The sequence below is a fragment of the Conger conger genome, chromosome 2 (genome assembly GCF_963514075.1).
Source record: "Conger conger chromosome 2, fConCon1.1, whole genome shotgun sequence".
Taxonomy (NCBI): Eukaryota; Metazoa; Chordata; class Actinopteri; order Anguilliformes; family Congridae; genus Conger; species Conger conger.
This window is the reverse complement of record NC_083761.1, coordinates 12,192,310-12,217,521: the sequence shown is the minus strand read 5'-3', so window position 1 is coordinate 12,217,521 and position 25,212 is coordinate 12,192,310. Positions and strand designations below refer to the sequence as shown.

At 37.9% G+C, this 25,212-nt stretch overlaps 2 protein-coding genes across 2 annotated transcripts; one reads left to right on the top strand and one right to left on the bottom strand.

The window, feature by feature from the left end:
• Positions 1-2,508: 2,508 nt before the first annotated feature.
• tbata (thymus, brain and testes associated) lies at positions 2,509-13,496 on the bottom strand. Its single transcript, XM_061233094.1, has 9 exons — positions 13,439-13,496; positions 12,388-12,629; positions 10,174-10,344; positions 9,910-9,986; positions 8,268-8,426; positions 6,754-6,835; positions 5,789-5,951; positions 4,412-4,455; positions 2,509-3,605 (listed from the first exon to the last, which is right to left on the bottom strand). The coding sequence occupies exons 2-9, from the start codon at positions 12,623-12,625 to the stop codon at positions 3,511-3,513; spliced, it is 1,029 nt and encodes a 342-aa protein (XP_061089078.1). The 5' UTR covers positions 12,626-12,629; positions 13,439-13,496; the 3' UTR covers positions 2,509-3,510.
• A 2,171-nt stretch (positions 13,497-15,667) lies between these two features.
• qrfprb (pyroglutamylated RFamide peptide receptor b) lies at positions 15,668-21,567 on the top strand. Its single transcript, XM_061224810.1, has 6 exons — positions 15,668-16,025; positions 18,674-18,832; positions 19,240-19,301; positions 20,220-20,455; positions 20,808-20,905; positions 21,191-21,567. Exons 1-6 carry the CDS (start codon positions 15,668-15,670, stop codon positions 21,565-21,567), a joined length of 1,290 nt encoding a protein of 429 aa, XP_061080794.1.
• Positions 21,568-25,212: the final 3,645 nt, after the last annotated feature.

Genomic DNA, 25,212 nt, shown 5'->3' with positions numbered 1-25,212 from the left:
GCAAGTACCCTAACGTTACCAATGTAAAACACAATGAGTGATTTTAAAGTGTTCAGGCATTTGGAAAGGAGTAGGAACAAAGAAAATTTGTAACATCTAAGGCAACATCCTTGGATCGAAATACCAGCAAGACCGCCAAACCCCGGCGAAGCAAATGATGACTCAGTCATCAACGCTATGAGTTATTTCATAACTGCACATTGTTGTAGATAAATGTCTACAACCAAGACAAGTTACTTGTGTGTCAGTGTCGTCAGGTGTAACATAAGCAAGCTAGCTAGCTAACGTTAGTGCAGTGGGGATACATTATTGCAAGTAGCTAACGTTAGTACCGTTGCTTAACTAGTGCAGTGGGGATACTAACCTTAGCAATACCGTTGCTTGGCAACCAATAAACTACTGTTCAGCAGAATAATTAATTCACCATAAAACATTGTTCCATTAAAATACATTCATTTAAAGTATGTTGTGTCTTTCTTTTGTGAAATTTTGAAAGATGTGGTAACCGTTGTATGAGAGCGTTCTGGAACTCGATCCTGTGGTATAACGTGGATATTGGCACTGCTCGGGGGAATAACGGCACTCCGCTAGCTGTGCCAAGATCCACGATATACCATGGGTTCTCGTTTCATAACGCTTAATTATGGAATATATATTATGTAATAGAATCATGTCTTGCTATTACTATCACTTTGGTTTCATTGATTTGAACAGCTGAGGATGTCATAAAGTGAGCGTAACCAATGAAGGAAGCTATTTAACTACAGTATAAAACAGCAACGGTCTGATTTACTAAGATCTTCATCACATGCAAAAACCTTTAGCACACTCAACACCAACAGCTTGACCAATGACTGGTCATCATATTGCTTTTGCACCTATCATTGGTTGTGCAATTCATTTTGCATGTGTTGGGTTTTGCAAATGCTAACGGTCTTAGTAAATCAGGCCCTGAATGCGCAAAGCTTGGACTGGGTCCAACAATATGTCTTGCTTGTTTTTATTGTCACTGCTGTCTTGCTACACTGTTTCCCCCTTGCCCTAGACTATATATTTGTATCAAAAGAAGGAATATTCTCAGGCTTTAATTTCACATGAAATACAAGACACCAGCAAGGGCATGCTGGAATGGTGCCATTTATATTCTGACCTACCTTGATAGCTCAGATCTGGAATCTCCCAGCACAGCTGGCTGTGAGCTGCAGGCTGTGCTGGGCCTTTGCCAGTGAATACTTTGGCTGCTATCAGGAAGAGCTAACAGGTGTCCTTGTGTGGGGGCGAATGACGTGAGAATTGAACTTCACCTGCTGACCATGTCTCTCTCTGGCTGTATGTACACACTTGCTTTTATTTGCTTCCAAGACACCTGGATGCCATGCTCAGAGCCCCCTGGGCAAATCTACAGTCGGTCACTAATAAGAGCAAAGGGTGAAATAGTGATGGAACATTCATGCAATTTTTCTGCTGGACTGTGTGCTCTGTGGTCCACTGTGCTTACATGCATACATAAAAACATACAATTATGCATGCATGCATACATACATACATATGTACATGCGTACATACATACATACACTCACTCAGACTTATTTTTAGACTTCTACTGCTTTAGCCTACACAGCCTTGTATGTTCAGATATGCTCTTCTCCATACCACGGCTGTAATGTGTGGTTATTTGCGTTACTGTCACCTTCATGTCAGCTTTGACCAGTCTGGTTTGACGTCCTCTGACGTCTCTCATTAACAAGATGTTTCTGTCTGCAGAACTGCTACTCACAGCAGTTCTGCAGACAGAAACACTCTTTGTTTTGTTTTTTGCACCATTCTTTGCAAATTCTAGAGACTAAAGTGTGTGAAAATCCCAAGAGATCAGCAGTTTCTGAGATATTCAAACCACCTTGTCTGCCACCAACAATCATTCCATGGTCAAAGTCACTCGGATCACAATTTTTGAATTGAAACTGAAGCTGCTGACCCCGATCTAGATGATTGTATGCATTGCTCTACCGCTGCACAATTGGCTGATTAGATAATCGCATGAATAAGTTGGTGCAATAAAGTTAAAATGTTCCTAATAAAGTGCTTGGTGAGTGTACATACATACATACCATGTATTTGTGGTGGTGGGAAGACTTCATGAATCCTAAAATAAGTGTGCCTGCCCTGTGTTGTCAATCACTCACTTGCATGGAGAAATCAATACACCTTTTCATTCCACTGCAGTTGGTTCAAGTGACTCTCACTCATAGCACACATAAGCGTCACCCTATTATTTCTGTATTTTGGTATTGATACGGGATCAATCAATGTCTTTTACTTGGATTCAAACTTCGTAATCAAACCTGTCAGTCAAGTATAATCCTGTGAACCTCATAGATTTTACCCGCACCTTTTCAGTTTCTTTCAAAGCGACAAACGTTTTCTGCCATCACTTTGAATAACATAACTGTTATATGAAATGAAGAATGAACTGAGTCGGTGGAAAAAGTAATCAACAGAAATAGGTAGTTGCTGTTCAGTTTTTTATTATTATTTTTTACTCCTTCCAGATGGGAATATACAGCGCTAGGTAGCAGGGAGACTCTGCTTCTCACAGTTTATTTACACAGGGAATTGTACAGGAGACAGAGTGCTGACAGTTTTAATAACTCTCAACATATTCAAATTCATGTCAACAGACAGCTGAACATAAATCCTTCAGTTGTCTTTACATTGGAGGGTATGTGCAGGCTACTGTACTGTCAGAGCTTCTCTGGCATTCTGGGAGTTTTAGACAGCTTCATATTTTACCCAGTTGCCTAGTTTGTGCTACTTTGTCTTTTTGTTCTGTCAGAAGGGAACAGGACACAATTCGTTTAAGTATTTTGAAGTTTTGAAGTTTGAAGTAACATTTGTTTTAATAGTTTTAGGTATGTCTTTTAACTAATAGCAAATAGATCAGTCCATGCTGTATGACGAATAGAGGACATTAGTTTGCCTCAGTTGCACTAACTCTAAGTCTACACACCAGAGCTGTTAAAATGAAAAGCAATGGATAATGTTTCAAAACTTACTTGGTCTCTTACTTCATCATTGCTTGATTATTCATTGCCTACATTTTTCCCTTCAGTGATACGGGATTACCGTATTGCTGAAGCAATGCCATCTCACTTGGCACTCATAGTTGTGTGTGATTGATGGTGGTAAAATGAACTCCCATTATATTAAAATTATGCTTCTCTAAAGAAGACAGACTCTTTGTCAGCCAATACTGAAATTGGACAATAAAGGAAAGAAGTATTATGCATTTTCTCAGCATCTACCTGTGTACTGTATTTCCATCAGCTCATAATCTGTGCAGTGGTTTAAAAGTTTATACTCAGGAGTAGCTTGAAAGACGAATAGCTTAGTAACAAATATTATATAAACTTCATGAATAATCTCATGACATAAGTCTCAATTGGCTGAAATTCCAATTTCATGATAGAAGGTTCCTTACTCAGAGTGATAAAACAAGAAACAATTCTGAGATTATAGTTGACTTTCACTACTAGTGCTACCAGGAATGTTATTTTCACCATGGTCACTTGAATGAACTCGAAGAACCTCAGCTGTTCCAACACGCTCTGAAACAAAGAATAGAGCAGATATATTAGATAATATCATCATAATATTGTTTGAGAATGTACAATTTAGGCCTAAAATCTGAGTGAGTGAAGTTTTTTTCCATGATCGTAAGAGCAGTAATCACAGTGCGACCTCTGAATATTGGATTGAACCTCAGTATTGTGGAGTAAAGTGCATGGTAGAGTGTACTGTACTTAACCTGTATGTCTACAGTAAAATGAAATTGTTTTGATTTTTGACTTAATTAGCCCAAGTCAAGAAGCGTAATGAGTGTCCCTGACTTAGAGACATAGAATTCCGATTGTCCTTGTCAGCTAATGAAGCTAAGGACCTGTTAGTCCGCCCTTGCAGTATACTGTACATGTTCAATGTACAAAGCAGTGCAAATATTATACAAAGAGTAAGCAGGAATGTGAAGCCATGACACTGAAGCTAAGATAGATAATTCAACTGTTTAGTAGTGTTTTGTGAGGGCAAGGCATTTATAATCATAGCCTATTAGTGTATACACATATTGCACGTACTGTATGAGTAGAACAAGATTGTGTCTGATTCATCATCATATTTTCTATGATGATAAATCAGATGTAAACAATAAACTAAAATCTATATTGGAAAATACAATGTTTTCCAACATGCAATTTAATTAAGAAAACCTTTATCCAAATTTGAAAAGCCCCATGATTCTTCCATTATTGGAATCACTTTGGGTTTTAGTGAGACATTGCCACAAAAAGCAAGGGAAAGCACTTCTGAACCATTTCAGTTATAAATAGACAGTTGCCAGGTTGATGGATTTAATTACCTGCTTTTTCCTCAGCACTGATTTCACCCAGCACTGGGTGAGCACTGAGAATGAAAGGGAGAGCAAATACAAACATATTAACATAAATAATATGTTAATAATTCATTTATAACATAAATATATTGATCATAATCAGAATTAGACTTCACTGGCCAAGTATGCTTTTGTGCATACAAGGAATTTGAATTTGCTCATCAGTTGCTCTCTCTACAACAGTCAAGACAAAGACAAGTCGAATTAAAAAAAAGTTTATTGTATGAAATTAGTATTGCACTTGGTATATGCAATGGATTGCATATGCATATCATGTTGCACGTTGTATATCATATTGCGTATGCTGTGATATTATATGCGGTGTTAGTTCTGGTGGAGAGCCAGAGTAGTCTCAGCCACACCTACTTGTGGAGTGAGTGCATGTGCCTGGGTTGTGTTGGCTAATCAACCCAAGGGCTTGTAGGCCTGCTGCTCTCAGTGAAATGGGTCTGACACTGGGAGCACATTTGCAAAAGAAACAAAATGGAAGTAGCCTAACATAGCTGAAAAGTTGAGGAACTGGTCAGCTGCAAAGTTGGACAACTGAGAACAGTTTAAGCTGAAAAGCTTTTGCCGTCGCAAATTGTGAGGTTCAGTTGTTGTTCAGACCAAACACCAGAATGGGGAAGAAATATGATCTAAGTGACTTTCACTGTGGAATGATTGATGGTGCCAGAAGGTCTGGTTTCAGAAACTGCCGGAACTGCTGGATTGTCGCACATAAGATTCTCTAGAGTTTACAGAGAATGGTGCAAAACAACATTAGTGTGCAGCAGTTACGTGGGCAAAAAGGCCTTGCTAATGAAAGAGGTCAGAAGAGAATGGCTGAGTCTTACTTCGCCTTACTATTTTCGGAAAACCTATGTTGTTTTGTTCTCTTTAATAAGTTAGTAATGTTACATCGGGTTGCCCCAGTTAAGAGTCTTATTTTTCAATTTACTTTGTTCAGCCAAAAAGAAAAGAAAGATTTGCTCTCTGATGGACTGAAAACAGAAATTATGGAAGCTTGCTTTTTTCTCTCAAATCTCGGATCGAATCTTCTACAATACTTACTGAACTACAATTTCATGTGAAAAGTCATTTCAACATTATTATTCTCTATGATTAAGTTCATGCGCAGAAATAACAATGGAGCAATGGAACCATAACAAGTCAGACATAATTGATTTTGACGCATTGCTCACCAAGAAGAGGCAATGCAGTGAAAGGTCAAAGTGAACCCTGTAAGCCTTAGAATCAAACTGTACTTGTTGTCCGTAATAACATGCCTTACTATGAATGTGTGGATAAACACTCACTTTAAGGCAAATAGATTTCATTTTGATGGAAATCACGGTTATTTACCTGGAAAGCCTGTGATTTATCCAGTGCTGGCTGGTGGAGGATGCTCTTGAAGGCAGGGACAGTGGAGAGTGAGGTGTCCCTGCTTGATTAAGAGGTTGCTCCTGGCAATTCAACGCACTCCCATCCAGTGCTTTCTGGAGCAAACACATCACCATGTCTTTCTCTTCCAAGGGAACACAAGAATAACAGATTTGCTTATTTCATTGCTGAAGGAACATTAATGTTGAACATATTTTGTTTAAAATTAGTTCAAATGTGTCATGTCGTGACTGAGCGGTGTTTTGTGTTATATATGAAAAAAGCAATAAAAATATATATTTAAAAAAAAATTGTTCAAATTATTATTTTAGCACACAGACAATGAAAAGATGAGTTGAAGTACATAAAAAATGCATACAGTTAATGCCATATTTGTGAACCAAAATACTGTACAAATGTGTAATGGACACTCCCTATGTAACAAAAAAGGATATTACTGACCTCCAAGTCCACATATAGTCACAACTTTGTAATATTCTATTCTTATGTCAAGAGAGAATGTGTGCTGGCAGGTACAACACAGTTCAATACCTCTGAACCCGGTAATGAACGTGAGATGGCTTTTTTAAGTAGGCTACGGGTCAGCATGCATTATAACTACACAGGCTTCCATTGTGTATATGCATCCTTGTTTGGGAAACCAGCATTGAGTGGACTGTATAAAAGAGATCTCAATAAAATCTAAATAAAAAAAGAAAGTCTAAATAAAAAATTTTTTTTAACGTATTAGTACTGACAAGAAAATGTTATTTGGATTTTTCAATGCAGGTGTACAAGTTAACAGATTATTAGCAGGTAAAATGTTATTCGGATTTCTCCATGCTGGTGCACAAGTTAGCGGATTATTATCAGGTAAAATGTTGAATCTTCTTTATGCTCTGCAGGTTGTTCAGTGAAAAAGTGTTGTTCTGAAAAGCAGCTCCCACCTCTCTGTCCTGCATGCAGAAGCCAGTGCTGCACATGAGACAGAGAATCTGTCTGCAGGATTTGACACAGGAGCTCCAGCACCTGATAGGACCACAGAGAACAACCATAGAAGCACAGCCACAAACTCAGTCTCATCTGCCTATAAGAAACAGTACATGTGCAAATAGTTCAATTCACACATTGCCTCTGAAAGGAAAGGTCATCTCAGAACAAAGATTAAATCTGGGGGGAGTTTCAGGTGGAAAGTGCGTGGACATCTTTATCAATACTTATTTGCAATGTGTGTGTGAGTGTGTGCGTGTGTGTGTGATATGAAGCAATATTTCTGAAGTAGCCTAATGAAATTCAGTGTGAGAACAACATTTCCAGTTGCGACATTCTGGTATTCAAATTAATAAAGATCTCACTGTTTAAAAAAAAAAAGAAGAAAAAATCTGTTTCATACTAGTGCAGTGGTCTCCAGCCCTGGTCCTGGCTGGCCATAGGGTCTGCTGGTTTATGTTGTTACTCTGCACTTATTCCAGCAGTTGATTACACAGTTAACTAGCCTCACCTGTTTACCCGGGTCTCAATAGGGTTCTGAGTTTAAGGTAAAAACAAAAACCAGCAGACCCAGTAGCTCTCCAGGACCAGGGATGGAGACCACTATACTAGTGGCTTAGCCATCATGTATTGATTCTCATTTGAAAAAAATAATCACTTTCCTTCTGAAACAATCATGTTTTAAAAAACGACATGCATGTGACTGGTACAATGTGAACTATAAAAATGATCCCACTTACTGGATAAGAAGAAAGTGGAAAAAAAGTAACCTATGCTATCTAAAGATACATGTTTGTTTTCCCATCAAAGTTTTGGTTCACATGTAAAAATATGGAATATGGAAAGTTTCATGTGTCACATGATTTGTTTCTGCATGTGGACATTTCAAATTATCCCACGCATTTCAGCAGTCTGGTTCACAAGGTGTAACACTTTAACATGTAAGACCACAAATATGTGATTAGAATGTCCTTAACCAAACACTCTAATTCCGATGTAACAATCACAACTGGTAACTGGAAGCGATGGAGGTCTGGAACACTGACTAACAAAACCATTCAGGAAAATCTACTCTTCAAAGGGTTAAAGGGCATCTGTACAATCTGGGCATTTACCCTCGGGGATGATCAATGTTTCTGTTTCTGGATTTCCAACCAACTTCTCTTTATTATTTATTTATCCCAATCATTTACATGATCTGTCATTCATAGCGTATGACGCATACGATTATGTAAACAGCAGCTGATAAATGTTCTTGTCTTGTAGCATTTTGTTTGTGGTCCAGTTCATGAGTGAATCGATCATGGTGCTTATGGCTAATTAGCTGACTGAGCGGGGACAACTGATGACAGCACAATCCTGCACACACACCGGCCCTCCAGGACTGGAGTTGCCCATCCCTTGCGATTGATAAAAAGTAATCCTTTGCCCTGTCGAGGGACTGTGTGCCTGTGCGCCTGTGCCCTGTTACCATGAGCTCCTGGTCGTAGAGAGCAGGTGGACAAGCGGGACCCCGGGGTCTGGGCCGTCGGTGGGAGGTCCGCCTTCCTGATGCCTGGGTGGAGGGGGGGATTATCCGCCCTGTCTGAGTTGAGTACTGGGTCTTTCTGCAGCCGGGCTCATCTGCTGCCTGACGCAGGGCAGAATGGTAAATGGCAAATGGTTGGCATTTATATAGCGCTTTTATCCAAAGCACTGTACAATTGATGCTTCTCATTCACCCATTCATACACACACTCACACACCAAAAACAATTGGCTGCCATGCAAGGCGCCGACCAGCTCGTCATGAGCATTTGGGGGTTAAGTGTCTTGCTCAGGCAACCCTCCGACTGCCAGACGACTGCTCTTACTGCCTGGGCCATGTCGCCCCGCCCGAGAATCACGTCAACACACCAACCACCTAAATACACTACTCAGAATACTCAGTGCCTGAAGGCCAGTTTACAGCCCTGAGAGTGTCAACTGAAATTGCAGAAAGTTCTATTGTAGCTTGACGTAGACTGTGGTAGTTGTCCTATATAAACACACTGGAGTCGCCCAGAGTATGAACCAAGCGTCGCATGCCACCGGTCTCAGAGACGCTCTGTCGCTGAACTGTAAACGGGGCTTAATGCTGCCTCTTCCCTGCATTTCAGTTTGACCATTGAACAGCGACAGTGATCTCAGCTTTAAAAACCTTTTAAAAGAATTCTGCAAAGCGGCATGACTTTGTATGAACTAAACTGGATTACTGTAGTGCTTTCATCTGATCTACAGTTCAAAATAGAGCCAGAATACTAGCATATTCCAAAATCAGATATCATTCAAATCTCTTCAAAGGCTGCCTCTATCTTTTTGAATAGATTTGAATGTTCTTTCATTCAAGTTTAAATGTCTTGCCCCTGACTGTCTCAGTGATATGATTGCCATTTATGGTCTAACCAAGCCACTCGGAACATCCAATAGCCATACAATACAGCTGAAATTATTAATAGAATTTAATTATTATGGCTCCAAACTGTGGAAATCCCCCAAAAAACTGAAAGTAATTTAGATATGAAGTACTGCATCTTCAAATACTTCAAATGAAAAAATGTGCAATATTTTGGGTAGCTTGAAAATGAAACCATTTAGAGATATGTTGCTACTGTATGTTGATACAGAAGCTGATACAGAATTTCCCCTGGGTTCATTCTGCAGGGCAGAATGTGTTTTTACCTTTCTCTTCACGGAAATGTACACTGTTATCACACATCAAAAGCACTGGAACAATTACTATATGCTGGAGATGGGAGAAGGGGGATATGGGAGATGTATTTATTTACCCAATGCAATTGGATGAAGATAAACAGATAAAACTAAAGGACTGGCCTATACACTTTAAAAACCAATATCCCCAGCTCACAGGAGAACTGATATTCTGATATATGGTACATAGAGAAGCCTGCTCCCTACTGGCCCACCAATAAAATACAACTTTGAGAGGACACTATAGCTGAGTCTGGCTTATACTTATACACCAAAGTTTCAGCAAACCTTGAGTTACAAATAGCAATCCACACTTTTGATCTTTTAGGTATAAAAAGTATAAAAGAAGATATAAAAACAAGAAAGATTCAGTTCTATACTTACTGTTTTTTCGTCCTTATTAGCTGATGCTGACATGATTACTTTTGCTGCAAGATCTTTAAGCTCTTCCCTCCAAGTTTCTGACAACAGTACAAGAATGGTGAATGGTGCTACTTAAAAACAATTACGTAAATGCTGTGTCACATTTTCTATTGTAGTTTCCCCCCATACCTCAGAACTGCTATTAGGTAAATCAATAGTTAGATCAATTAAAATGTATATTGAAATGTTTAAGACATTTATACCCACAATATTGTAACTGTTTACCTGTGTTATGGTGTGCTGCATTGCTTCCACTGAAATTCAGAAATGGTATCTGAATGGCAGGTGATCCATATGTAGGCCAAGGGATCTGGCTCTTAATGAAAGGGTGAGGTGATAGTGGTGTGGAAACATGCCAGTCATCATTCACAATACACACTGGATTCCCATTTAAACCTGAAAAACAACACGGCAGAATAACAGAAAAACAGAATATGAATACATGTTTACATATAAGTCAATGACATCTGCATTGTTGCTTTTGCTGTGTGATATAATATGTTAAATTGTCTTTTTTTTCATTTAAATGTTTTCTTTTTTCAAATGTTTTTTATTTCCTATTTCCAGTAGTTTCATCCACATTTAGGAAGCATACCTGATCACTTTTACCCAGAATACCATGATTTTGCCTGTTTAAAAAAATTCTATTTAGCACTTGGAAATTGCTCAGAAAGTCTTATCTCCCTCTGAAGTTAATGGGGTCATATATTCATAGGTCCTCCCTCTGAGATCTAAGGCCATACATCACTCCACATCAACAGAGACATCATTTAATCATAAATGCAAGGATGAGATTCGAGATGAAAACACACCATGCGGCTATACATAAAGATAACAGGATTATAGCCGCAGGTCAAGCTGTCAGATATCTTTAATGGTTTGGGTTCTCCGATCAAAAGAGCTGAGACTGGATTCCACTGAAGGCTTTGTTGGAAATGTATTTCACTAGCGTGTTGACACCTGCAACTGTTCATGGCATCAGTGCAATCTAACATTATCGTTTTAATAGCAATTTTATCCTCAAATCAACAAACATCTCAAGTCAATTGATATCCTCGCCAGATGAACGGTTAAGTACAAAACTGGGGCTTCTTATGCAGTCACATTAACATTAACCCAACCACACGCTTTAGCAATAATGATCAGGCGTTGGCGTTCAGATATACGTAATAGGTATGTAGCTAATCATGACAACACCACAGGCAGAGCAATTATTATGGTGTCCATTTATTTGTGTTCATTATGTTAGGAGGAAATGCTTATTTCAATTTGCATGCTGACAACACAAAATAGCTCACAGCTCAGAATAAACATATTCTGGTGTACTCATCAAGCTAGTATAACTAGAAATTTATTAACTGTAGTATGCTTTTTGTATGCACTTGAAAACACTTTAACAGACGTAATTGTGGAGACATACAGAATGGAGTCCGGTGAGAGGTGAAATAATGCAATATATTGTTCCTGACTCTCAAATGTCACATCTGATATGCAAATATACATAAACAAAAGCTAAACTAAGCTTATACTGCATGCAAATCTGAATACTGTTTGCTATGTTGCCTGGGGAACCATATTTGTTTATTCCTTTCAAGAATTGGTGATAATGAATGATTGATGATGCAAAACATTTCCACCCTAAATGTGCAAATTAAAAAAATAGATAAAATATTTTAATATTGTAATATTAAAATACTATTGTAAGTATTGTAATACGGAAATATGCCATGGAAACACACACACATCATTTTTATCATTGTGAGAAGAGGTGGATTACATATTATATTTCCCCCTCTGCTGAATGTATTGTTTATTGCAAAAAATATTCTTGTTTTAGTCATTTAAAGATATATTTTGCCACTCACTTAATAGTGCGGAGAAGACAAATGAACACCATTACAACACAATCAATTTAAGCCAATACATAAATCAATCCACAGCAATGACAAGATAGTTCAGTAGTCAATGGCAATAAAAGTCCAAGAAGTATGACAGTCCAGTATTAATTCAACCCTAACAGAGAATGTGAGTCCAATTGGGACCATACTCTGTAACAGGTGACATAACACTGAACATTTTACACTCAACTAACAAGAGCCAGCATTGTTAAATAACTTTAACAAGTATGTTCTATCACATAATCATGCTAATTTACTAGTCATACACCCCATGCTGTTATTACTGCTACTAAAGGCACAGGACATAATTATAATGGTGAGCATGCAGAAAAGACCTATTAATGGTTCCATTTCTTATAATCAACTGATGATAGTTCACATAATGGAATATCCAACTCCATGGAGATGGAATATGAAAAATAAAACGTCTTGCAGGGAAACCCACATCTCCTGGATTATGCCCGATGCCTTTAGAAGAAAGTGCTGTGCACCTACCCTCAGGCAATACTCCACAGGGAGCCTGTATACAGCTCTCACTCACCTCTCATGTGAGTCACCCTGTTGGGATGAGGGTTGTGACGGGAAAAGAAGGAGTGTCGACTCAACATCCCAAAACGTGGACTTCCTTTTAGGGACATTTTACTTTTTGGGACAGGCAGGAAAGGATTGTCAAAAGATACATCCTCTGCCTTCCTTATGTTGTGCAGAGTGCCTCGGTGGTGAAAATTGGAACCAACTAGATCCCCTGTCTCCAATAGCATTTTTTCTGATGGCTCCATGTTCCTAAAGGAAGACACATGATAAATCCTGCAGCCCACTTTTCTATTGGGCTGAATTGGAGGAGCATATTCTGTACCAATTGTGCTTGTCTGGTGAGAGAGCCAATGCATTCATGCATTGTGAAATGTTGTGTCAACTGACATGCGTCAGTTGAGTGTTATATTGCTAACATAACAATTCAGCATTTATTTAAATGGGACTTAGTATTGTTGTTACAGCAACACACTCATGGTCTCATATTGCTAATTACTGGTTGCCACCCCCATGAGACAAACTGCATTTATAGGTATTATATGGCAAGGGCCCAAACCCAGGAGGCAAGAATGTAAAAAATAAATTTACAAATGATATACTGTAACTGAAGGCACACGTCAACAGAAAGTCTGATGTATACATGTTATGGGTTGATGTTTCAAACATACAAAAACACTCGTCTGTTCAAATAATGACTACCAAAAACAAAATGTGAAATCTTGTGAAAACCAACAGAGAATGCAATGAGTTAGCCACAGCTTTGCATTGCATAAACAATTTTAATGAGTTGAATTTCAGTCAAATATATTTTATAAAATGAACAAAAATAGATATGGTAAGGGAAAAGGCATTTCAATTGCCTCTGATATTCTGCTTATTCTGAATTAAGTATGCTCCTTAGGGAATGTAGCATCGGTAATCCGCTTTTCTTCATTTTAATTTACAGGATATATTTCCAATTATTTTTCTGTTTATCTGACTCCCTTAATAACAAAATAAGGATTTGTATCAATCTCAAAACCAGAGTTTCTGTTTACCAAATTGAATCAAAACCTTACCTTTTCCAGAAGCTCCAGTCTGTCCCAATCTATGGCTCCCCAGTATTCTTCCAGATTCACTGTTTTCAAGTTGCTAAGATACCAGCTCTCAACATACAAAGAACAACATCCTACTTCAGTTTACTTAGTCCTTGCACTCCATGCACAACCTTTGAGTGCAGTAGCATTTTAGCATTACATTCAGCATTTGTTAATCACCCTTTTTTTTAAATTAATTAAAAGTACTGTAAACATAGAACCTTTTATACATTACCCAACTGTCTTTAAAAGGTAGTCGCATTTCCAAGGAAGCATTTTTTTAACCCTTTCCACTTAACCCATGGGTAATTTCCTAATGCTTTCTAACCAAATTGCATTTAAAATGGAACTTTATTTCACAATTAAGGTAACCAGAGCCCCATTAGCCAGCACTGTTACAGGTTTATCTATAGCAAGTCCAAATCCTGTAATTCTGCAAGTCTGTATTCTGCTATGTGAACACAGCAATATTTCTAAACTGTCTGTCATTTTCTCTGAAGAGGCTTGAAGAAGTGTAATGGCGGATTTGCAGCAAGTGTGCAATGCCAACATGGATCAGAATCTCTGACAGATGTTTCCAGCACCTTGTTGAATCCATGACACAAAGAATTCAGGCTGTTCTGGGGGCAAAGGTACCGAGCACTAGAAAGGTGTACCTAATAAAGTGTAGATATACTTTATTATATACCACTTTATTAGGCAGACCTGTACACCAAATTGTTCATGCAAATATCTAATTAGCCAATCACATGGCAACATATCAGACATTGTCAAAACGTTCAGTTGTTATTCAGACCAAACATCAGAATAGGGAAGAAACTTGATCTTTGAAAGGAAAACTCACTTTGACCATGGAATGATTGTTGTTGTGGTTTGAAGATCTCAGATCTGAGACAGCAACAAATCATCCCACGGTCAAAGTCAATTAGATGAAATTTCTTCCCTGTTCTGACATTTGGTCTGAAAAACAACTGAACCTCTTGACCATGGCTGCATGCTTTTATGCATTTAGTTGCTCTCACATGATTGGCTGATTAAATATCATTAACAAGCGGGTGTACAGGTCTTCCTACTAAAGTAGTCACTATGTGTATATATAGGTGTTTCAACACACAGGCTAAAAGTCTCAATATATGTCTTTAAATCCATGAATCTATATATATATATTTTTTGTAATCAAATTTTATTGGTTTATCCAATAGGTATAAATGGCAAGATAAAACATGTATTTATAGTTTGAATATACAAGTCATTTCTTGAATCTACAATAGAGCAATATTTGAATTACAAGGGGGTGATTTAATCATTAAAATGGAATAATTAAGCCACATTAGTGCAAATCTTGTTATAAACACAGCAAACAATAGACCTTCTTTCTAGCAACATTATTAAAAACGAATTGTAGAGTGTAGTGTGCACAATAAGGGCAGGGGATTTAACATGCAAGACAAACTTCTAACACAAGTTTAAACCAAGTATGCAAAGCAACACATGGCAAAATTCAGTTAAAAAAGAGCAGTCAGACCTGATAGCAGTTAGGCATGATACAATTAATTGGCTGTTTGGTCTTAGGTTTTATGGATATAAAAATGTACCTGGGGAGAGAAACCTTGGTCTTACCATTGATAAAAGAAACGTAAGAATAAGAAATAAAAGGATGATATGCAATATCATATTCACACATTTACAAATCATTATCGGATATTCAGAAAATTCATCCTTTGTTTCTGAGGCTCTTTCACATACAGTAGCCTACACACACACACTTTCTATCTGGAAGGTATGGCAGTCCTGAGGTGGCTAATGCAACAAACACAAAGCAAAAATATATTAAGAATGTCAAAATGAGTTGTTTTTTTTTCTCGCACATATGACAACATTTTTTTTAAATTGCTACTTCTTCGCGGCATGTTTCGATGACATCAGCCACTGTTCAGATTAATAGTCTACAATAGAAAACATAAAGGACTGAAACACGTGTGTGGTTCCAGCCACTGTTACCGAGCTAACGCAAGTCTGTCACTCAAAAGGAAAAATATTCCTTCTAGGTCTAAGAAAATTATGATACGAACATCTTTTCTGTAAGACAACCAAAACAGCTGGACGTATATCGGGTCGTGTTTTTAAAGGATTTACAGCTGGATTTTTTCAAAAGAATATTTCTCCCGTTTTATGAGTAGCCTACTTTTCAGAATAGGCAGAAACTCCAACATGACGACGGTTACAGAGATGGGGACAACGAAAATAACTCCAGAAGTCTTGAAACAGCTCCTTCAATTGTATAACCTGTCTCGTCAGGAATTTATTGATACTTATAATATACAGCCTCTCGTGTATGTACCCGAGCTGCCGACCAGCGCGAAAACCACATTTGTTATTATGTATGCAGTCATTTTTGTTCTTGCACTCGTTGGAAACAGTTTGGTGGTTTATATTGTCGTGAAAAAACGAGCGATGCAGACTGCTACCAATATATTCATATGCTCGCTAGCAGTGAGCGATCTCCTCATCACCTTTTTCTGCATACCCGTCACCTTGTTGCAGAACATTTCCTCTGAGTGGCTTGGAGGTAAGTTTCACAAGCAGATATACGGGGTAGCCTACTTTATCAGCCTACTATATACCGTGTGACTCTTAAAACAAGGTCTGATTTAAGTACGATAAACGGTTATGACAATGTTTTCAAGTTGACACGCGGTTATAGTGTATTCATAGAACGTAATAATGATGGATAAATAATGTGTTGCAGTTTATCAAAATAATGTACATTATTTATGCGGCTATTATTGTGATTATCAATGAATGCAGGGAATGCAGACACTGTAATTCATTAGCTGCATCAGCATGTACTATGTAAGAAGCCTTTATGAAGAAATGCGAATGAGCTTTTCTGTAAAACCCCAAACCACACTTGTATAAAGGTGAGCACTTCTAAGGGAAAGTACAAGTTCATACTGTACCACGTTGGTTTACACATTACGTTAACATTTTCCAAATTGCATTAAACATTATGTTTTAGACATGTAGTAGATGCTCTTATCCAGAGCAAATTGCTTAGCTTACATTCTTTACATAGGCTACAATCCATTTAAAAAAAATGTTTTTACTTTTTCAAGGATATAACAGTAGCAGTTCACCCGGGCAATAAACCTACAACCTTGTTGGAAACCCACTTCCCTGACCACTTCGGTACAGACCTTTAAAACCTCCAAAATATTTACTGTGGGCTACTTAAATGTGTCACAGTAAAAAAAAGAGGTTTGAAGGCTTGCAGGAATGGAGGGTTGCAAAATGAAATTATTTGTATACCTCCATTTCTGAACACATTTTTATTGTGGTAACCTTTAAATACACTAAGTATTGTCGGGGACACTGGGAGACTGGCCAACTTTTTGGTTTTTGCTTAAACCAAATTATTACAAATACATAATTACAAATATGTGCACATATTAGGGTACTTTTTAATCCACAAAGAAGATACAATTGTTTGCTGTGATTATAAACCATCAGTACAGTTCTAGGACATTCCTGGCAGTTACAGTTATATCAAAAGTAACAGCCCCGACTAGAGAGAAACTTGTAACACCTGTGGGGCATGTTGTAACAATGTTGGAGCACGTTGTAACAGCATCCAAAATGTGGAAAAATGGACTGGAAAGAGCTTAATTAAAGGTAGGTGAAAGCAATATTTCTGTAGTACCAAGTGTACCAAGTATTTGGACAGTGGTACAATTTCTATTCTTTTGGCTCTGTACATTGGATTTGAAATGAAACACTGGATGTGAGGTTAAATTGTAGTCACATTTAATTTGAGGGTATTTACATCCATATCAGTCTGTTATTGGCGTTTGTCAATATGGCGACTGGAATTGTGCCAATGAAAGTCAAGGAAGCCATAATGAGACAGAGAACTAAGAAAAAAATCAGTCAGAGACATAGGCTAAACAATAGACTCAGTGAAGCACCGCCCAATGAGTTTGGAGGCATTTGATTGAACTTGAGCAGATAAGATGCTTCTGTATACTTCAAAACTCATTCTGGTACCGCTATCAGCAGTTACATAATCAAAGAAGGCAAGTGAGCCAGCACCTGTGACAGCTATACTTGTCCAAAGACCCCTCCACCGTATTCGACAGATGCGCAGTTCCCTTTAGTCTCCCCAGTGTAGCCTCTGTAAATGTGTTTACAAAGTCTTCTGCAAGGAGTTGTTTAACGACACGTCCGTGTTATCTTCTCATCTGTCAGACAGGTGTTTGGGGTTTTTTCTTTAATATGGTGTGTGTGTGTGTGTGTGTGTGTGTGTGTGTGCATGTGTCTGTGTGTGTGTGTCTCTCAATGGGGGTGGCCGAGCAGGCCTCATGCTGACATCCTTCTTTAAGATCCCAAACTTTGCATTGGACCTGGCTTTTTAACTTTTCCTCCACTGGTCTTATTGGAATGTTTGGATGTCTTCAGGTTTCCTGAGGAAACAAGCTGTGGTTTGGTATTATCATTCATCCATTTCCACGAATGGCTGTTATGTGTCTGTGTTTGTAGCCTCCATTATTTTAAGGTAGATGAATCTCGTCTTTAGATTTAATGTCAATTTTGATCATTTTTGTAACTAAATACATCTCTTTATTTTCACCTGCATGCAAGTTGTGCATTTTGATAAAGGTTGATCCAACAGGTTGCTCTGCCTATCACTGAATTTGTCGATTTAATCGATCATTTATATCTTTGATAATAATTGCCAAATTAAATGAAATAAACATATTTTACAGATTGGTTAAGTGAGGTGTTTTAACTCTTGACATACTTGTGTTCAGTATTCAGAGTGCTGGATATTTAAACAAGGGTGTTGATGGTCAGGAACTGCTCTTTTAAACACATTCTAAATGTGTAAATATGATATGATGTAAATAGCCTCAAATTAAATGTGACAGTACATTAACCCCATATTCATTGTTTCATTTCAAATCCAATGTGTTGGAGTACAGAGCCAAAGCAGAAATTGTACCACTGTCCAAATACTTATGGACTGCATTGCAAGTGGATATTGCAATGCAGCTTATTTCTCTACTGATGCTTAATGCATAGCGTAATAACACCATACAATGTGGTCAGAAGCCATTCACAGATTTACCTTTACAGTCACTTTAAATGTATCGGTAGTGCACATATTATTGAAAAAAAAAATTGGCACATTTATTCTTTATCATTTTGTCTTCATTTTAGGTGTCCTGATTTGCAAGACTGTCCCATTTGTGCAGACAATAGCCATTGTGACTGGTATCCTCACGATGACTTGCATAGCTGTGGAGAGATACCAGGGCATCGTCTATCCACTGAAAATGAGGAGGCACTACACGTCACTGAGAGCGTATAAAATTCTAGGTGTGCTGGTGTTAGGTTGGAGATACCTACTCCCTGAAACAACTTTATCAAAAAAATGTTGAGTGTATGCAGTTTGGCAGTGTGTTTGTGAGCACACTGGACATCATGCCTAATTCTCACATGTTTCAGACAAAAGACAGTACTGTAGATTCTGATTCTGATACTGTACATTCTGTGATTCTGTCAGTCTTTAAAATAGCCTCTCAAAATGTGTGTATGTCAAATTTTTAATGTGGTTAAATGTGTGTTAAATTTGTATGTTAATTATATCAATCTACAATGAACATAAACAAATCTGACAAATCAGCATTCCAGCATGTATCTGCTAAAATAAGAACAAAGACAGACTGTACTTATGCAGTCATCATAACATGGCCATTTTGTTTTTTTGAACTTTGTTTGAACAGGAGTCGTTTGGATTACAGCAGTTATCGTTGGTTCCCCCATGTTGTTTGTGCAGCAACTGGAGGTGTGTATCCAATATGTATTGCATGACAAACTCATTCTGGCAGATTCGTCTTAGCGTTTATGTAAACTCATAGAAAACATTTCAGGTACATAAATTCAATAATATCTCAACTAAGACATGCAACTATATATTTATATAATATATTTTAGATTAATCGTTTTTAAATATTGACAACCACACATGGAAAAGGGGAAAGGTACTATGAGCTAAATATTGAACTGAAAGGTTATAAATATTGAATTTAGAAGTACTGCATGATAAATATCACATTGAAAGGCAGTATAATGCTACATATAAAGAACGTAGTGCATGCTAAATCACTGGTTCTCAACCTTTTTTATGACATGGCCCCCACTGTGTATAGAATTATCCCACCCACTATCTGCCTGTCATCATTTTGACTCCCTATGTAAACACTTTACAGTTCGTAAAGTGTTCGTAAAGTAATATAATCATAATAATTTACAAAGCAAAAATCCAATTTCATAGCAAACATATGAGTGTGACAAAGTTATTATATTTATACTACAAATTGCTTGCTTTGTGTTAATTATTTAGTTGAATAATCACTTACATCTTGGTGTTTTGTGATTGAAGTGTTCAATAGTTTCATATCATCTGTAGACCCCCCTGGTAGCTCCCCGAGGCCCCGTTTGGGCAATGACCAAAATAAAGAAATGTGGTTAAATTGCACATTGTCCGATTTTAATAGTAAATCATGCTGATGCAGTATGGAACACATTTTTTTTGACTAAATGGCTTTAGGTATTCAAGGTATCTGACAATGTGCACTTTAACCACATGCAATTAATTGTATTACAAATCTCAAATTTTGGAGTACCGAGGCAAATAAATAAATGATGCGTCTTTGTCCCAAACATTATGGAGGCCACTGTATCCCGTTGCTTTTCCTTGCAGGTGAAATACGACTTCCTGTATGAGCACCACCACGTTTGTTGCCAGGAGCACTGGAAATCCATGACCCAACGGCAGGTCTACACCACCTGCATCCTGATGGCTCTGTTCCTCTTGCCCCTAGCCGTCATGCTCATCCTCTACACTAGGATTGCGCTGAAGCTGTGGATCCACAAGCGGGTCGGTGACTCCTCTGTGTTAAGCACCATGAACCACAGTGAAGTTAACAAAATATCAAGGTAAGGAACCAGTGAGCAAGAGTTGAGGATAGTTCATCGATAAAACATTTTTTGGTCAGGAGTTCCTATGTTGCACTGTGATCATTGGCTAATTGCGAAATATGTTTTTTATTAGTCTACAATTAATATCTGAATGACATATTTGGAAGTAACATAACTGCTATAGTATTATTATCATTTATTTTGTATTATTATAAATGTACATGCTACTTAAAATTAGAGCTGTCATAAAACCCTGACACACTTCCGCAGATAAAAACACTCTGAACCCCATTATTATCATAAAAACAAAAGTTTCTACATACATAATATAGGATGATATTGTTGTCTCCGTCTGTTCTGATTGGTGCAGGAAGAAGAAGCGTGCTGTCAAAATGATGATCACCGTTGTGCTGCTTTTCACAGTGTGCTGGGCCCCTTTCCACGTTGTCCAAATGCTGTGTGAGTTCAGTAAGTATTGCATGCTTTCTCAGATCATCCTGCCGGCTAAACTTCAGCGTGCTGGAGAGCGTTTAAAATGAGTCTGTGTTATACAAGTGAATTTCTTTTAACTTCAAGAGTGAAAACACTACAGGGTGGTCTATACCAGGATCAGTACATTTCTGTTCTAAACCTCATTGTTGAAGTTATCATTTCCCTTAAACATTTCCCTTGAACCTTAAGAACAAAGCTTGCAATGATGAAGGATTGCACAGCCCTGCCTGTTTACTGAGTCTCTAAAACATCTTTGCCTAGATGACCTGGAGAAGAAATACGACGAGGTCACCGTCAACATGATTATTGCAATTGTGCAAGCCATTGGATTTTTCAACTCTTTCAACAACCCCATCGTGTACGCCTTCATGAACGAGAACTTCCAGAAGAACTGCATGTCTACACTATGCGGCTGTCTCAAAAAACCAATCCAGTGCCCGGTTCCAACGGAGAGGCCCAAACTGACTGTGCACTTCACAAAACCTAAAGAGGAGGCCTTCCTTGTGGACACGCACATGGTGCACAGTTCTGGGGATGGTCCATCGGGAACATCGCACCGGAAGACATTCACAGCTTTCATTGAAGAGAAAACATCTACTGAAAATTCACAGCTACCATCTAGCAGCTACTCACAGTGAGCATGGGTAGAAATCATTTACTCGGTCCGTAAGGGGACTAAGAACACTTCAGGTTTCACTTACAGTATGTTTCTGGCTATAGATATAGTTCAGTGAAAGTACAAGTATTTGTCCCCTTCCTAATGTCTTCTATTATTACTTATTTGTCATAAAGAAGGCTTTCAGATCCATAGACAAAATCTAATATTAGACAAAGGGAAACTGAGTAAACACATGATCAATTAATTAATTTAATGAACAAATGTATTTATTATCAAACACCCATATCACCCATGTGAAAAAGTGAAATATATTTAGAAAATGAGAACATTTAGAAGCAATGCGAAAAAATTTTTTTTATGTTTTCCCAGAAAGCAAGTTTTTATTTTTACTACAGAGCTGGGTGACCCACCAACAGTTACTCATTTGCAGTCAATTGGACATTGGTAACCAAATTATATTATCGGTCTTTTGAAGTGTAAAGACCAATGTATGTATGTTATATATAAAGATACCATCTACTGTACACTCAGTAATTTTTTTTACTTCTACTGCTGTAGCCTATCCACTTTCCAGTTATGATGCATTGTGTGTTCAGATATGCTCTTCTGCATACCACTTCTGTAATATGCCACTGCTGTCACCTTCCTGTCAGCTTTGACCAGTCTGGCCGTTCTCCTCTGACGTCTCTCATTAACAAGACGTTTCTGTCTGCAGAACTGCTGCTCTCTGGATTTTTTACACCATTTGTTGCAAACTCTAGTGCACAGGTGTCAAACTCCAGTCCTGGAGGGCCGCAGTGTCTGCTGGTTTTCGGGTTGTTCCCGGCACCTATGGTTCATTTAATTTTTTTATTAATTGGCTAAGCCATCCGCACACCTTGCTCCCAAGGCCTTAATTGACAGCTGATTGAAAGGCAACCACAAAAACCTGCAGACACTGCGGCCCCCTGGGAGTTCAGTTTGACACCCCTGCTCTAGAGACTAGTGTGTGTGAAAATCCCAGGAGATCAGCAGTTTCAGAGATACTCAAACCACCTTATCTGCCACCAACAATCATTCCACGATCAATGCCACTTAAAACACATTTTTTCCCCATTCTCATGGTTGATGTGAACATTAACTGAAACCCATGACTCTTAACTGCATAATTGCATACATTGCACTGCTGCCACACAATTGGCTGATTAGATAATTGCATGAATGAGTTTTCAATACTCACCGATCTAAAATTGGATCATGTCCTCTGCTGTGGAGTGAAAATTGTCCTCAGAAATATTAATTCAGACTGGTGATCTCTTCCAAGGCCTTCACATGCCAAGTCATATGCTTAGACTTACTTTAGGCAGTCACTATGATTTTCATTTTAGGTGTAAATAACTTTCTTGACCATGCATGATATTCTGTGAAAAAGCTATGGTCCTTTTACACAAGCCTTGCAACCTATACACTATTGGAATCGTAAATGTGTTGGCTAAAATTATTGTTAGTCACTGATATAATAGCTTGCCCTTGGCTGGCTGTGTACTGGGGAGAAGCTTGGCTAGTACTGGTCTGAAAATCTTGTGGGCTAATCTTGTTCCAAAGAATACAAACTCACCAGAGATATTAGCATTTCCTTAATGTGCAGGCAGGAGAAATTGACAAAGATTACATTTCCTCTGGAGAATTGTAAAAAATAATGTTATATTGACAGTTTAGCACATCTTCTGGAGAAAACATTGTTATGAGTTTTGTTCAGTGAACCCTTACCATGTAAGGATAATGCCTTTACTTTACAAACAACCCTCCTTCCTTCCACTTCTCTTATTAATGGGCTACATCAGAGTTTGGATGACATTTAACCTCTTTCTGATGGGACGGTGACAAATCTGAAGACATACTTATGGATATGTTTTCCAAACTCTTCTCCTACATTACATTACATTACATTACATTAATGGTTGACACATTTCCAGTCTCACCATCCACAAAAGTAAGTTAGTCTCAGGTAATTTCTTATTGTCCTTTGTCATTTATATTACATGGAGAAGATGACTTGAGAACGGCCTTTCTCAATCTGCACAAAAAATGTCTGTCGTGTTCCAAAACAATAACTCAAAATCGTTCTGGTTGCATCAAAACTGGATTATTGCAATTAAATCCCTATTGTCATCACTTCTCACATTGTCTCTTTTTGAATCTCTTGTGTAATACTGAAAGTGATTTAAAAAAAAAGAAAGAAAAAAAACTCTACATTTTGTGAATCTGTGATAATGTAATGCTTTGTGAAAACTGTGGCCAAGGCTTTGATATCATTCCGAACAATGGAAACAGTGTGTGAGTTTCTATTGTGGGGATTACTTCATATGAATCCATATTTAAGCAAAGTGTGTTGATTTGTATTGCGTTTTTGTCAGTTGCTGGCTGCCGTTTTGTGTTTTGCTGTATTTTGCTTGAGCTCTATAGTTCTAGAAGCTCACATACTGTAGAAATGTAATGTTGTTTGCAGCAGGTGTATTTTGCCATTGCTCTTTAATGACCAATTCTGAATTAGCACGATGGATGCACACCGATCCAAAGTCACTCTGTAGAGACAAATGGCAAAATAAACACAGAAAGGCTCACATGATGACTACGTTGTTCCCCATGTTTTCAAATAAATTTGAATTGTACAAATGCCTTTTGTTTGATTACCAGTTGATTTTCTCCAAGCTTCAATAGAACAAGATACTTTTGCAACTAGCTTGTAATTTAGCTAGTTATGAATCTCCTAATGATAGCTTTAGACCATGCCTGAGTTTTGTGGGACTTAAATATTGATTGTGAAAGTTATTTTATGTTTTAAAATACATTGACACTTTTATTCACCAAGGTAGTATTAAATAGATTTTTAAAAATAGACACAAAACAAGATAATTTTATAAACCACCAACCATTTGAAATTCGATGTTTATATTATTGTAAAGCCCTATTTTTATCAGCCATTCCTCCAGTGTAGCAACAACACACTCATCCTTAAATAATCCTGCTAATGTGCTAATCTGGTACAAGAGATACATATTACACACAGCTGAAAACAACTGTGCCGTTTAAGGAAGCTACAAAATAGTATATCCATCTAGTACACTGGCATTTCTGAAATTCAATTTTGGTTAAAAAATGGCCAAAACGAAATAGCTTTTTCTAGAAATTAAGTCAGTCAATAGTTGTTTTGAGAAGGCTATTCCATGCCTGAGATTACAAAGAAACTGAAGATTTCATACAAAGGCATGCATTACGGTCAAACCTTTGAGTGGTAATGTATGTGTAGATCAATAAAATATGTAAGGATTTAGTCTAGTTGCTGAATTAAAGAAAAAAAAAGAAGAAAAAAACACTGATCATTGATTGATTGAAATCTTTAGATGCACTTAGACACAAAAGGTGCCACCAGGGATTTTGGGTCCCATGAAACGCTCTCACTCCAGATATTACCATGTCAGGCAGGGCCCTAGGAATAATCCTAACCTACCATCCACCCCGTTTACAGAACTGCTGCTTAGACACATCAGTGAAGTTTTGCCTCTTTCAATATCAGAGACATTGCCCAGGCGACCAAGCCAGGGTTGATCAGTTGTGATCATCTCTCCAGGGTTACAATTATAAAAAAGCTGCAATAAACAGCTAATCTACTGTTACTGGGGTT

What these genes read in the sequence shown, in the direction of transcription:
- qrfprb (XM_061224810.1), top strand. Translation starts at nt 15,668, where the DNA reads ATGACGACGGTTACAGAGATGGGGACAACGAAAATAACTCCAGAAGTC. An exon ending in TTCCTCTGAGTGGCTTGGAG is followed by an intron (nt 16,026 to 18,673) that starts GTAAGTTTCACA and finishes TCTTCATTTTAG; the next exon opens with GTGTCCTGATTTGCAAGACT. An exon ending in GAGAGCGTATAAAATTCTAG is followed by an intron (nt 18,833 to 19,239) that starts GTGTGCTGGTGT and finishes TTGTTTGAACAG; the next exon opens with GAGTCGTTTGGATTACAGCA.
- tbata (XM_061233094.1), bottom strand. Translation starts at nt 12,625, where the DNA reads ATGGAGCCATCAGAAAAAATGCTATTGGAGACAGGGGATCTAGTTGGT. An exon ending in CAGGGTGACTCACATGAGAG is followed by an intron (nt 10,345 to 12,387) that starts GTGAGTGAGAGC and finishes GTTGTTTTTCAG; the next exon opens with GTTTAAATGGGAATCCAGTG. An exon ending in TCTGCATGCAGGACAGAGAG is followed by an intron (nt 5,952 to 6,753) that starts GTGGGAGCTGCT and finishes TTCCCTTGGAAG; the next exon opens with AGAAAGACATGGTGATGTGT.